Here is a 14,406-nt window from a genome sequence, read left to right on the forward strand (position 1 = left end):
TGCGGCTGAGGGGAAAGCCTTCAGGTTTGATCTCCCATTGTCAGGTTTCTTCCTGGGATTTCCCGTTTTGCATTTTTCTGTTTGCTTCTCTGAGCCTCATCTGACAGTTCCTTACAAATTCATTCTCATCTGTCCATTTCTTCCTTTTCTTTCTGAGCAACAGCCAAACCCTCAAAGCCAAACACCCAGAAAGAACGGGCAGGCTGTTTAAACTCAGTAGATTTTAGTTGCATTAGGTCAATCACATTAAATTAAAACAAACAACAAAAAAACACACCTCATTTACTGGTGGTTCCCTTGAACATTAACTAGTAATGCTAATAGTGACATTAATGGTGTGATTTCTTGAGCACCTACTATGTGCCAGCCAAGTACTTTACATACATAGGTTAACTTTCATGTTGATAATAACGACATGAGGTTTAGAGAGACTGTCTTGCTCAGGGGAACAAGGCCACATCATAAATCCTTCCTGATATAAAGTCACCTACAATATTTTCAGGGCAATAAGGCAAATTTCACAGCAGCATGTTATATTTAATCTCATTAATAGAAAATATACATAAACATATGCATGTGCACTCACATAATACATGTTTGTAAACGTATGAGAAAATTATGCAGAAAGCTGTGCAAACTCAGGCAAGTTACCTACCCTCTCTGAGCCTTGGTTTTTACATCTGTAAAGCAAGAGGAGTAAAGTATCCACCACAGAGAAAAGATCTGAGGATTAAACGAAATCGTCTATATAAAGCATTTAGCACAATGTCTGCTAGAAAAATGAGTCCTGATCCATTTTTTTACTGTTATCATTATTACTAAAGAAAACTCACCAAACTGTCAACAATGATTGCCTCTTGGGAGTGAAACTGGGGGGTCAGGAAGGAGATGGTGATTTTTATTTCCTACTTTATACACGTCTGAGTTGATTGAAGTATTTAAACCAGATGCTACAGTTATACATTTTTTATAAATTATTCTATTAAAAATCCTCTCACACGTTTATTTCCCCAAATGTGTTTATCTTCTCCTACAAGCAACCAATAAAATAATAATGAACTCTTTTTTGAAAAAACATCTGAAAGTTCTATTGAAGTGCGTCTGTCCTGTAGCTTGTTTTTGGCCCCAAAGCAGCGCGCAGAACCCGGTGTTCTGGACGAAGTTTTCTTTGGACGCCGTGAATCGGGCTTTCCTCAGCCACCTGCCTAGGCCGAGGGTGTATTTTGGACGGACACGTCTATCCTGACAGCTTCCAGGCCGCCTTTGAACTCGGCCTGGCAGCGGATGAAAACCTCCAGCGCATCCCGGGGATCCCGCTGCGCGTCAGAGCGCGGTGCCGGCCCCGGGCTGCGGGTTCGGCCTGTGCGGTGCGCCCCGCGGTTGCCAGCGGGAGCTCGGAGGCGGCGGCGCGGCCTCGGGGACCCGGGCGTCCTTCCGCCCCACTCGCTGCCCTCACCAGCTCACCTACGGCAACGACAGGCATCCTTTCGGAAGCCGGGCAGAAACTCACTTCCATCTCACTTTTCTGCGCCTGCCTCTTTATTCCGTCAAATGAACCGTTGCCAACCGAGAGGAATCCGAACGTTGCCAGGACAGGAGCCGGGCTGTGACTCGATTCGCTGGGACACGTTTACAGACCTCCCCTACCAGGTGTCAGACCGGAGCCAGACGCTGAGATGCCAAGTTGAGTAAGACTATCCCTGCCTCCAGAGGACTCGGTCTGGCCAATAATAATAGGATGAAACTAATGGTTACAGTGAAACCAGTTTATTCTACTTTGGGCTGAAGCGCCACAGTGATACATCTCACGTGTCAACGTGATGGTCACGCAGGACTTGCAAGAGGGGGGTTTTGAGATGCTGACCCTTCACTCCCACTGAGGATAGCAACCCAGAGGGGAAATTGAAGGAAAAGACAGTGTTTGTGGAGGCTGTTCACGAGTTGAGTCACTCCCTGACCCAGTGAGGGTGTGTGTGAGGCACCTGCTTACCGTCTTACACCCAAGAAAAAAGGCTTTAAAGGGGCCCCGTAGAGAGGCTGGGGGCACAGTGGATGCCTGCCTGAGAGATCTAATCATGTGGCACAGGGGCTGCTGGCTGTTGTGACTGAGGAGCAAAAAGACATTCCCACACTGAAGCAGTCTCTTGTCAGCACGGTTTGGGGGAACAGAGCATGGTGACTGTTCCCGGGAGACCAGTGTGGCTCACCTGAGGGAAAGAACTGGGGTCAGGCTGTCTTACCCAGGGGGGCCTCCTGGTGGGCGAGGAGACCTGAGCAAACAAACAAACAAAAACCTCACAATGTCAGTGTTGATCACACTCCTCTTTCCAGAGGGGCCGGCCACTCCGGTGCTCCCGCCTGTTGGCACCCATTGCCCCCAGAGTGAGTTTAAAGGACAGGGCAGTGGGAAATAGAATAAAAATTTTCAAATCCAGTTGTTTTCAACGGGGGGCAATTTGGCCCCCAGGACCTTCTGGCAGTGTCTGGAGACACTTTGGGCTGTCACAACTGGGGGCAGACTGGCATCTAGTGGGTCAGGAATGTTGCTGAAGGTACAGAGGACTGCTGCGCACACACAGTACAATTATTTGTTCCCAAAGGCCAATAGTGCAGAACTGAGAAACCCTGGCCTTGACATGGCAACCACAGGATGTGTCTTAGTGCTGCTAAGTGCCCGAGAGGACAGCCCAGAGGCATGTGATGGTACTGTGAGCCCTCAGCAGGAGGGGCTTATGTCATCATTTTCTGGGTAGCGTGCCTGTCACAGGAACTCAGAATTGGGAATTTCCACAGGAGGTATTATCAGAAATAAGAGAAGTGCCGTTTAATGAGCACTGTCTGTGGGCAGCACGCTGGGCTAAGAGACTGATTGTATTGTCGCATTTGACTCTCCTGACAACCCTGAGAGGTAGATATTATCCCGAGTTTAGGCTCCGAGACGTGACGTAACTTGCTGAAAGTCAGAAGTGAGAGAATTGGTGTGCAAACCCACACCCTCTGGACCCCAAAATGCCTGCTTTTACCATCAAACCATGCACTGACTAGTCACCAAGTCCCCCAAAAGCAGTGATGACCTGGATGAGCAGAGACACGCTTAAAAGAAACCGATGCTTCTGTCCCGCACCTCTGTGTCCCTTTCTGTGTCTATCATCCCCTTTGCTTTGTCACATTTTCTTTCATTTCCCGGCCTTTCTTTGTTCCTATCACAGGTAGACTTTTTTGTCGTTGTGTTGATTTCTCAAATAGATTTTAGACAGGATTCTTACAGAGTACTCGACAGAAACTGAGATCCAGCTGGCTGACGGAGAGAGATTGGTTGTCTCAGATAATTGAAAATTCAGAATAACAGCTTCAGACCTGGCTGAATCAGGGGGCTCCCACAAACAGACAAAAACCCTTTAGACACTCTTCTCCTCTGTCAAATGGTCATGTGGATGTTTCTGAGTTCCACTGATGACTCTTAGGTTGTGTGTATGTGTGTGTGTGTGAGAGAGAGAGAGTGTGTGTGTGTCAGTCATTCGATGTTTCTTTGTTTCTTTTAAATATATAAAATCATGGACTATTGAAGGTGAAAAAGTTATCTCGGGGATGAATAGTCAGAACGTAGGGGGTTTTTAGGGCCTGCTGTATGGCCTATTCTGTATGATACAGTAAGGGTGGATACATGACATAATGCACTTGTCCAAAACCGTAGCATGTACAACACAAGAATAAACAGTAACGTAAACTATAGCCTTTAGTTAATAATAATGTAGCAATGTTGGTTCATGAATTGGAACAAATGGAACAAAGATAATTTGAGAAGCTGTTAGAGGGAAAGAGGGTTATATCTGCTTACTTTTCTGTAAAACTTAAACTCCCCTAAAAAAAAAAAAAAAAAAGGCTATTGAAAAAGAGAATGATTTCCTTTCCCATGCTGGAATCCACTCCTGAACATTTCAGTCAAGCTGCTATGAAATCATAAGGTTTCAGAGATAAGAGGTTCTTAACACCAAGGTTGCGGGTTTGATTCCCTCAGAGATAAGAGGTTCTTAAATTTTATCTTATCCAGACCCTTTACTTTATAGATAGGGAAACCAAAGCCCAGAGAGGGGAAGTGACTTGCCCAAGATCACACATCTATTTCATTTTTAAAGCCAGGATATGAACTTTTTATTCAAGATAAGGCTTTTCCTTCCTGGCAGTACTCTTGGCACTCCCACACACTGCACTGAATATTTGTTTTCTACCTTCAAAAGAACGTTTAGTTTCTTAAATTTTTCTTAAAAATCCTTAATTTTTTTAAAAAATGGGATTGACTACCTCAGTTTTAGAATAAAGAGGCATGTTCCTTCTAAAGAGAACTCCCTAACTAGCCTTGCTTCTCTTTTCCTGAGGCCAACACTCTGCTTCCAAAAGACAGAGCTGACATTCTGCCCCTTGCAGATGTGGGTGGGTTATCTATATGACCTGGAGTGACATCCATGGCTAATGAAAAATTCCAGCCCCATGACTGACTTGGCCAAAATGCAGAAGTGTCTCGTGGGTAAGGCCCAGGTGCTGGCATTTTAAGATGCTAGGAGGCTGATAATCAGGCCAGTGGGAACTTACGGAATGTGTCACACCCATTTTATTCTTTGTCCAAAAATGAAGCTAGCAAAACAAATGCCTAAGAGGTGAGATTTCAGGATCCCCATACTGACCGACTTGTTTACTCAAAATAAGTTTATTGCCAAGTAGCAATGGCCCCTGTCCTTAAGGAGATTACACTTAAAATCAGGTTCCTAATTGGGATATTTCCTTCTCTGGGCCTCAGTTTTCTGATAGCTAAATGAGAATGGTCTTCCAGGATGCGTCCAGCTCTGATACCGTGGGAATTTTATCTTTCTTGCACAGCCATCATACAGCAAAATTAGTAGTAAAATAATGAGAAAATGAGGAGTTTTGAGTATTTATTGCCTCTATTTTTAATAAAACATCTTTACAAGTTAAGTAAAGAAGGAAGCTGTAGAATAATCCTACAACATATTCTTATTTTTGTATATATGCAAAAATTCCCCATCCCATATATGTGCATGTGTTTACTTGATCAAAAAAGAGTTAACTATTAAAATGGGTTACTTCAGAGATGAATATTGAGGGTACCAAGAGATGGATGACCTTTTTCTTATCACACCTCTGTCCTGTTTGAATTTCTACAACCATCACATTGCGTGCTTTTATGATAAAAAATAAATTTTAAAGTTTTTGAAGTGGGAAACTAGAATCTGGAGGTGAGAAGTCACTTTCTATTAACTAATGGTTTTAGAGGTGAAGGCAATTACAGTGAGTGTAAAGGTTGAGGAATATTCCATTTCTCACTTTGCACTTAGCTCATTTATTTGTTTACTCAGTAATTGTCGAAGTGCTTACAAAGTCGAAGTCCCAGATTCCATCATCCTTTAAAGCTTTACAATAGCCTCCTCACCTATCACTGTCTCTGCTCATTCCCTCTGTATGAGTTTGCTAGAGCTGCCGTAACAAAGGACCACAAGTGGGTGGCTTAAAACCACAGACATTTATTGTCTAGGGTTCTGGAGGCTAGAAATCCAAGACCAAGGTGTCGGCAAGGTTGATTTTTTTGAGACTGCGAGAGAGTCTGTTCTATGCCTCGTCCCAGCTTCCGGTGGTTTGCTGGCAGTTACTTGCTGTTCCCTAGCTGGCACCTGCAATACTTCCATCTCTGCCTCTGTTGCCACATGGCCTTCTCCCCTCGTGTCTGGGTCTCTTCTCTTCTTATAAGGACACCAGTCAACTTGGACTAAGGACCCACCCTACTCCAGTATGACCATAACTGATAGCAATTGCCCGATTTCCAAACAAAATCCTGGGGTTAGGACTCCATCTCTTTTGGGGTAACACAGTTCAAACCTCAAAGCTTCCTAGCCTATTCCATGGAGCTGCCAGAGCGAACTTTTAAAAATATAAATTGGTTCACTCTCCTGGCTTCCCATCACAGCATGAATAAAATCACTCTAGGGCCACCATGCCCTCCTTGGTTCGGTGCCTGCCTTTTTTCCATCCACATCCTGCCCACGCCCTGCCTTATTAATCTGAGCCACACTGACTGTACTTCTATTTCTAGAGCATCCCGTTGTCCTGCCCCCTCAGGGTCTTTGCTGTTCCTTCAGTCTGGAAGGTGCTTCCACCAGATATGCACCTGACTGACGCTCTTTCTCGCTTCTTCCCAAACCAGGACCACTCCCTCCCAGAGGTCTACTCTGACCCTAACTAGAGCAGAGGCCACTCCTGTGTCCTACTGTTTGGTTCTCTTTATAAAGTTCAGTGCTACTATATATATATGTATATATTACATGTCTCCTCACTAGAATGTAAGCTCCATGAGGGCAGAGATGTTTTTTAAATCTGAAAACCTTGCAGATGTTTTTGTTTACTTTTCAATTAAATGAAACTTTTGAACAGGCAACTCATTTACATGGTTGCAAGTCAAAATTATATAAAAAGATATCTAGAGGCGTCTCATTCCCATTCCTGCCTCCAGATATACAGGTTCCTCAACCCCCATAAGAAAACATTTTTATTAGTCTTCCAGTACACATATTTGCGTATATTTACATATATATTCTTATTTTCCCAATTTACACCAAAAATATCATTATATACATAGTCTGCACTTTACATATATGTTTCTTCAAAGTATTTCCTGGACTGCATTACAAATCAGTTTACAAATCAAAGACCATCCTCGTTGACATACTATAGTTGACTTAATCAGCTCCCTATTGCTAAACACCTGGCTTTCCATCTTTGGCTATCACCAAAAATGTAGGGCAGGGATTTTTATGCTGAACGCCGCCCCCCCTTCCCCGCCCCCGTCTCGAACTCCTTCTGCATACAGTAGGCTGTCAATAAACAATTGTAGAAAGAATGAATGATGAATTCACTAACACATTTGTGAGCGCAGGAGGGCGTGGTAGGAAAAAGGCACCCAAGGCCGGCCGGCTGGTACGCGGTGCCGCGCGGAGGCCCCACCAGGTGGCGCTGCAGGCGGCGGGCGAGCCTGGCCCGGGCCGGCCTCGCCGCTCCTGCCGTGGGCGCCGACGGCGGCGCGTGGACGAGCGTGGGGGGAGGGCGAGTCATATGACCCGCTCGGCTTCCTGGCTCCGGCTGCTGCCGCTCGCCCGTGTCTGCCAGTGTCGCGCCGGGGCCCCGAGGAGCCGTTGGGGGGTCCGGGCCGAGGCCCGCTCGTGTGGAAGCCGCCGCCGCCGCCGCCGCCGCCCGCCCGCCCGCGCGTCCGCCCTCCGGCCCGGCCGCCATCATGCTGGCGCTCATCTCCCGCCTGCTGGACTGGTTCCGCTCGCTCTTCTGGAAGGAGGAGATGGAGCTGACGCTCGTGGGGCTGCAGTACTCGGGCAAGACCACCTTCGTCAATGTCATCGCGGTGAGGGCCGCCGCTCATCCCCGGGGCTGCGGCCGCGACTCCGGCCCGAGGGGCGGGTTGGGGCGCCGTGGGCGCCGCGGGGCCCTGGGGTGGGGGTGGGGGCCGCCGTGCCCCGACCTCCCCGACGGCCGGGATTTGGAGTTTCCCGCGTGTCGGTGGCCGGGGGGTGGCGCTGAGGTCGGCGGCTGGGGGGTCATGCCCACGTCGTCGTCGCCTTCCCGGGGCTGTGCCGTCGACGCGGCCGGGGCTCGGGAAGGGCGAACGGGGGCTGGTCGCGTTTCGGAAGCGCTCGGGGGACTGGGCTTCCTCGGGGTTTGCGCTGGGGGCAGCTGCAGGGTTAACTGCTGCCTGTGACTTTCCCGGAGGGTGGGACTCGGCGAGCCCGGCGGTCCCGAGAGAGCAGGAGAATCCAGCCTCCCGCAGACGCCCCTCGGGCGCGGGCCCCGTGCGGACCTTCCTGATGTCTGTGCGCGGCGTGTGCCCTGTAACGGCGACGGGCCCTCGCTCGTTCCCACAGGGGCGACACCGAGCCGGGAGGGGGGCTTCCTCCTGTCCACAGCCGTGCCCGGCGTTCACGCCAGGCAGGTAAGGTCCCTGCCCTTCCCGGGCTCATTGTCGTCTGGAGCCGGGGGACTGGACGGGTCTGAGGTCCGGAGAGCGCTAACTGCCTTGGAAACGGCTGGCCGTTTGTGAGGGTCTCGCACTTGACGGGACTGGGCCGGAGCAGAGCTTATTCCAGGCCCGGGAATGGGCGTCTGGGAGGGAAGTTGCCCCGGGACCCCGCGCACAACCTGGTGCTTCTCCAGGAGTGATTGAGGGGGAGGTTGGTGATGCAGTTTTGCTTGTTTGTGGAAGGAATGAGAGCAAAACATGCAAAAGAGTCTCGTCAGTCTTTATTTAGAGCCCAGGAGCTGCGTGACTCAGTCTTAGCTGGTAGGGGCTTGATCCGCTTTGGAACTAGTCTCGAGAGAGATGGCAGCGCTTCATCCACTGGAGGTGAGGCTGGACTCCTATTTACTGGGAGACTGGCTGTCGAACTGGTTTGGCTACAGGCATGATTCAAACACAGCTCCCTTATTGGAGAACATATGTGACTTGTGACTCTTAGTCCTTGCAGTGATGGAGCAACAGGAATGAGTAAGACTTGGAGGGAAGGAGATTGAGCAGAAATCTAAATGTGAAGAATGTCGCATATAAGTATAAAGAAAGTTGATCTGCTTGTTTGGGTCTTTTTGTAGTATGATTTTATTTGGCTTGAGATGACTACCTTTCAACAGGTATAGTAGAGTGGAATGTGTATCTAATGCTAAAATTAAGGAAAAGCTTTGGACTAAGTATCCATATTAGAATTTTTATATGATAGGGACAAGATGAGCCTGAGTGCAGATGAGCTCAGTTAACTGTAAATTTTCTGACATTCCTTTGAAATAAGAATTGGAGTCTCCTTGTAAATCCTATCCTTTTGACAAGACTGCATTAATTTGTAGTGTAGATAGGTGCATTGCTACAATCAGTTATGTTTGTTGCAGAGAAGTAGTTATGCTCGGGAAACAAACAAAAGTTTGGTAAATCCGGGAGGAACTCAGAACAGGGCAGCTTCATGTCAGAGCGCCCTGGGTGTGCCATCTGGCTCTGCCACTTAGCAGCCTGGTATCCTCTTTCGGTCCTTCCTTTCTCGCTTATTAATTGGAGATAATAGTATGTTTCTTACAGACTTGCTCTGAGGAGTAAATGAAATGACAGATGTGAAGTGACTGGTAGCTTGGTGCCTGCCCATTAAAAGGGGCTAGGTAAATGGTAACTTATTATTTGTAGTGGGTATACTCCTTTAATGCAGAAGCACTGTTTTGAAAAATACTGAGAAGGGGATTAGCTAGGGTCATTTCTTCTTTAAATCTCTGTATACATCCAGATGTGGCCTACAGTACTGGATCTGTGGATTATAGCAAGTAACACATCTCACACCCCCTTTTTTTCCATTTGCATTAGATTACTTTTAACAACAAAATTTCTGGAAAGTCATTGAATTTAAAGTGAACCAGTGGTTCCGCTATTATTTTAACGTGAGACTTATTTTATTTTATTTTAATGATGTTGGGTAGCTTCCTTTAAGAAAAAAATCTGGACTGTAGTTGCCTACTTGTTGACAAGGATGTTGGAAAAAAGAGACCAGTAAATTTCATACTTTTTAAAAGTCAGACTCTAACCTAATCTGTGATTCTCACAGAATATATTGAGGATGAGGAAAAGTTTAGTAATTAAAGGTGATTTTTACAGATTTTTAGATAGAAACGGTGTGTCCAAAACACCAAAGTTAGCATTGTCTTTTTAAAAAATCAATAGTGCTACTCTTTGTATTTTGTATAAAATGTTTGTTTTGTAGATTAAATACAGATGTGTTGAGCGCTATGTGTCACTTTTATTAAAACTCAACAAGTAACTTCCCAGGTATGAAAGTTTCAGGTGAAGCCAATTTTCTTTTGGGGAAAAATCAACTTTTGTAAACATCAAATTGTGGCTTTATCTTCTGCCTTAAAAGTTAAAAAAAAAATAATAACATGTTATTTAATTTACTCAAATGGTTTGTGAAGCTGATATTTGTAACATTTGGTCCATTCTGCAATTAAGCAGTTTACTTAAAGAGAGTTTCAGTCCTAAAATTCATATTCTTATGGTTTTAAAACTGAAATGATGCTTCATTTTATCTAATACTTTTCATAGAAGCAATATATAGATACAAATATAGATATAGTGTTCTTTTTGTTTTTGGACCTTAAAAAAGAAACACCTCTAGTCTTTAACATTCTGATTCATGTTAGGAAATGAAATATAGTGCCTGTTGCTATATTCCGGCAGTTAATTGCATAATAAACCATGTGCCCTATATGTGTAATGTATGTTTGAGCAATGTTTATTTTTAACTGAGACTCTTAGATGGGGTATAGGATAGTTGCTAAGAAATGTTTACTAGGATCTACCAAAATGTCAGAGGATACATTTTATAAACATTGTGTATTTTTGAAATGGGTAGTGGTATAAAAATTTGTCTACGTTTTTGTGAAGTGCTGATACCACAAAGATTAATCCAGTAATAATTTTCTTACTCCTGAGAATTGGAAAAATAAGATATTTGGGGAGATTGTAGAAATCTGAACCCAGTTATTATTATTAATTTTTATTGGGGAACAGTGTGTTTTTCCAGGACCCATCAGCTCCAAGTCAAATCGTTTTGTTTTTTCGATCTAGTTGTGGAGGGCGCAGCTCACTGGCCTATGTGGGAATCGAACCAGTATCCTGGGTGTTACGAGCACTGCGCTCTAGCCAACTGAGCCAACCCACCACCCTAGAATTATTTTTTAAGAATTTGTGGAAACCTTAAGTTTGCCCTCATTTTATAGATGTGGCTAGGATATCCAGAAGAGTTAAATGAAATTCCTAAGGCCACAAAGCTAATTAGTAGCAGAGATAAAATTAGAACCCAGGGCCAGTGCACTTTTCAACTTTTCCCGTCTGCCTCTGTAGATCCAGTGGAGGTTAGAACCATAGAGCTGTGCATGAGGAGATTTTAATCCTTTAAAAATCTTTTTTTTTTTTTTTTTTTTTGAAAAGTAGTGTCTTTTTTTTAAAAGATTTTATTGGGGAAGGGGAACAGGACTTTATTGGGGAACAGTGTGTACTTCCAGGACTTTTTTCCAAGTCAAGTTGTTGTCCTTTCAGTCTTAGTTGTGGAGGGCGCAGCTCAGCTCCAGGTCCCGTTGCCGTTGCTAGTTGCAGGGGACAGAGCCCACCATCCCTTTCAGGACTCAAGGAGTTTAACTGGCAACCTTGTGGTTGAGAGCCCACTGGCCCATGTGGGAATCGAACCGGCAGCCTTCGGAGTTAGAAGCATGGAGCTCTAACCGCCTGAACCACCGGGCCGGCCCCTAAAAATCTTTATATATATAAATATGCTCGCTCCTCTTAAGACTGGATAGCATTTTAAATCCAAGCATTTTAAGCAGGTGACAAACATTTGAGGAAAAAAAAATTTATATATGTGTGTGTGTGTATATATCTCCAAAAAAAGTATACACATTTTAAGAAAGGAAAAAACTGTATTAAAATTGTAATACTCAATATATACCGAAAACAAAAGATGAATACGAGTCATGTGTGTACATTTTTTGGCACCCCCACCCGTGTATATATAATTTGAGGCTAGGAATTAAAGGGCTGATAATCTACGAAGAATAGAAGTAGCACAATATTACAATGTTATGCTGAGACGTTTAAAGAGCTGGCTAATGGGCATTGCTGGGTTATGGAACTACACTTAATATTGTTAAAAAGAAAAATAGTTCTGTGTTTGATCAGAGTACTTATTATTTATTTGGGGGTGAAAATGGCAAAAACAGTTTTGAAAGAAAATTCGCTGTGATCTAAGTCTAAAGTTTAACAGACCTTGAACTCTACTGTAGATGCCAGTCTTGCAGTGAGGAATTCTTCAAATACAGAACGAGTTGAGGAGCATGAGGCATCCTGCCTAAGGGCATCTCTTCAAAGCCCCCTCCCCCATCCCATCCCCTCCCATATTTTTCCCATGCAGACCTAGAATTTCAAAAGCCCAATGTTCTAGTTAAGAAGCTGTTAGAGTGCTGTAATGCATTTTAAATTACCGACCCAGGATATTTCACAACCTAAAGCACTTTTTTAAGTTTCTCAGAGATAAAGTGGATGGTCACTGAACACAGATGCAAAAGCCATTTTGCACCTATAAAAAAATAGTTACATGTTACTTTTAGAAGATTTTTTTTTCTGGTTACTAAAATAATACAGGGTCATTAGTAGAAATGTTAAAAGAATAGTATAAAGTAGAAGAAGCCCTTTATCTCCACCATTTAAGGTTACCTACTGTCAATGTCTCAAAGTTACTCCTTTTTTTAAATGTATATATACAAACACCTTATTAAAAAGTTTTCAGATGGATGATACTATTATATTTGCATCGTGATTTGTTTTCTTTTAGTTATGGTGTGCATTTTTCTACATCTCAAACCATTTTTTCTCATTTCTTAAGGCACTTTATTTTTTTCCAGTTTTATTGAGAAATAATTGATATACAGCACTGTGTAAGTTTAAGGCGTGCAGCATGATGGTTTGATTTATATACATTGTGACGTGATTACCACAATAGGTTCAGCTAACACCCATCTCCTCATATAGATACAATAAAAAGAAAGAGAAAAAATTCTCCTTACAGAATGCAAACTCTTAGGATTTACTCTCAACAACTTTACTAGTACTTATTTATCTTAAAAGTGCAAGTTTGTACCTTTTGGCCACTTGCCTCCAGTTCCCCCACCCACACCCTCTGCCTCTGGTAACCACAAGTCTGATCTCTTTTTCTGAGTTTGGGGTTTTTTGTTTGTTTTGTTTTGTTTTTGAGATTCCACTTGTAAGTGAGATCATGCAGTATTTGTCTTTCTCCGTGTAATGTATTTCACTTAGCATAATGCCTTCAATGTTGTCACACATGGATTTGTAGCTGAGTAAATGTTCCGTTGTGTGTATACACCACAGCTTCTTCATGCAGTCATCCGTCACTGCACACTTAGGTTGTTTCCGTGGCTTGACTATTGTAAATTATGCTCCTGTGAACATGGGGATGCAGATATCTTTTTTACTTAGTTTTTATTTCCTTCAAATATATTCCCAGAAGTGGAATTTCTGGGTCATATGGTAGGTTTATTTTGAATTTTTTGCGGATTCTCCATCCCTTTTCCATAGTGGCTGCACCAATTTACATTCCGACCAGCAGTGCAGGAGGGTCCTTTCTCTCCACATCCCAGCCGGCATTTGTTAGCTCTTGTCTTTTTGATAATGACCATCATCCTAACTAGGGTGAGATGACAGCTACCTCGTAGTGGTTTTCATTTGCATTTCCCTAATGACTGGTGATGTTAGGCAGCTTTTCAGTACCTGCTGGCCTTTCATGTATCTTCTTTGGAGTAGTGTCTATTCAGGTCTTTTACCAGTTTTTTAATTGTCGTGTTTGCTATTGGGTGTTTCGCTATTGAGTTGTATGCATTCTTTTTATATTTTGGATATTAACACCTTATCAGATAAATGGTTTGCAAATTTTTTTTTTATCATTCCATAGGTTATCTTTTCACTTTGTTGATGGTTTCTTTGGCTATGCAGAAGCTTTTTAGTTTGATCTAGTTACACTTGTTCATTTTTTATTTTGTTGCTTGTGCTTTAGGTATCATATCCAAAAAGTTATCAAGATCCACGTCAAGGAGCTTTATTTATTTCTACATTTTCCTATAGTACTTTCATGGTTTCTTACATTTAACTCTTTAATCCATATTAAGTTACTTTTTGTGAATGGTATAAGGTATGGGTCCAGTTTCATTCTTTTACATGTGAATAGCCAATTTTTTCAGTACCATTTATTGAAGAGACTGTCTTTTCTCTATTGAGTGTTCTTGGCTCCCTTGTCAAATATTAGTTGACCGTGTACGCTTGGGTTTATTTTTGGTCTCTTGATTCTGTTTCATTAGTCTGTTTGTCTGTTTTTATGTCAGTCTCATACTGTTTTGATGCTTATAGCTTTATAATATAGCTTCAAATCAGGAAGTGTGATGCTTCCTCCTTTGTTCTTCTTTCTCAGAATTTCTTTGGTTATTTGGGTCTCTTGTGGTTCTGTACAAATTTTAGGAGTGTAAAACCATTTTAATGCCTTCTTAAGTTACTCTGTTCTGGCATATCTTGTGTATGTGTCACAATATATTTGATCATTTCCTCATTATTGGACATTGAGTGGTGTCCAGGGTTTGCTGTTGGACATCAGTTTGAGCTGTGTGTCTGAGGATGGGTTCCAGGGTTGGTATCACTGGGTCAAAGGATGTGATTGTGTTTCATAGCAGATGGCCAGATTATGTTCCAAAAAGTATGCATTCCCACAAAGAACGTCTTCTGAACAGATTTCATATATGAAGTTGGAC

The 14,406-nt window shown here is 43.5% G+C and overlaps 1 protein-coding gene across 1 annotated transcript in view; it reads left to right on the plus strand.

Annotated features, from left to right (window-relative positions):
- Positions 1-7,092: 7,092 nt before the first annotated feature.
- ARL8B (ARF like GTPase 8B) overlaps positions 7,093-14,406 on the plus strand; it is a 40,909-nt gene continuing 33,595 nt past the window's right edge. The window contains exon 1 of the mRNA XM_074312233.2: positions 7,093-7,420. Coding sequence (XP_074168334.1) covers positions 7,298-7,420 — 123 coding nt within the window. The 5' untranslated portion in view covers positions 7,093-7,297. The remainder of the gene's footprint in view (positions 7,421-14,406) is intronic.

The sequence above is a fragment of the Rhinolophus sinicus genome, chromosome 5, assembly GCF_057876585.1.
Source record: "Rhinolophus sinicus isolate RSI-liver-muscle chromosome 5, RSI-T2T, whole genome shotgun sequence".
NCBI lineage: Eukaryota > Metazoa > Chordata > Mammalia > Chiroptera > Rhinolophidae > Rhinolophus > Rhinolophus sinicus.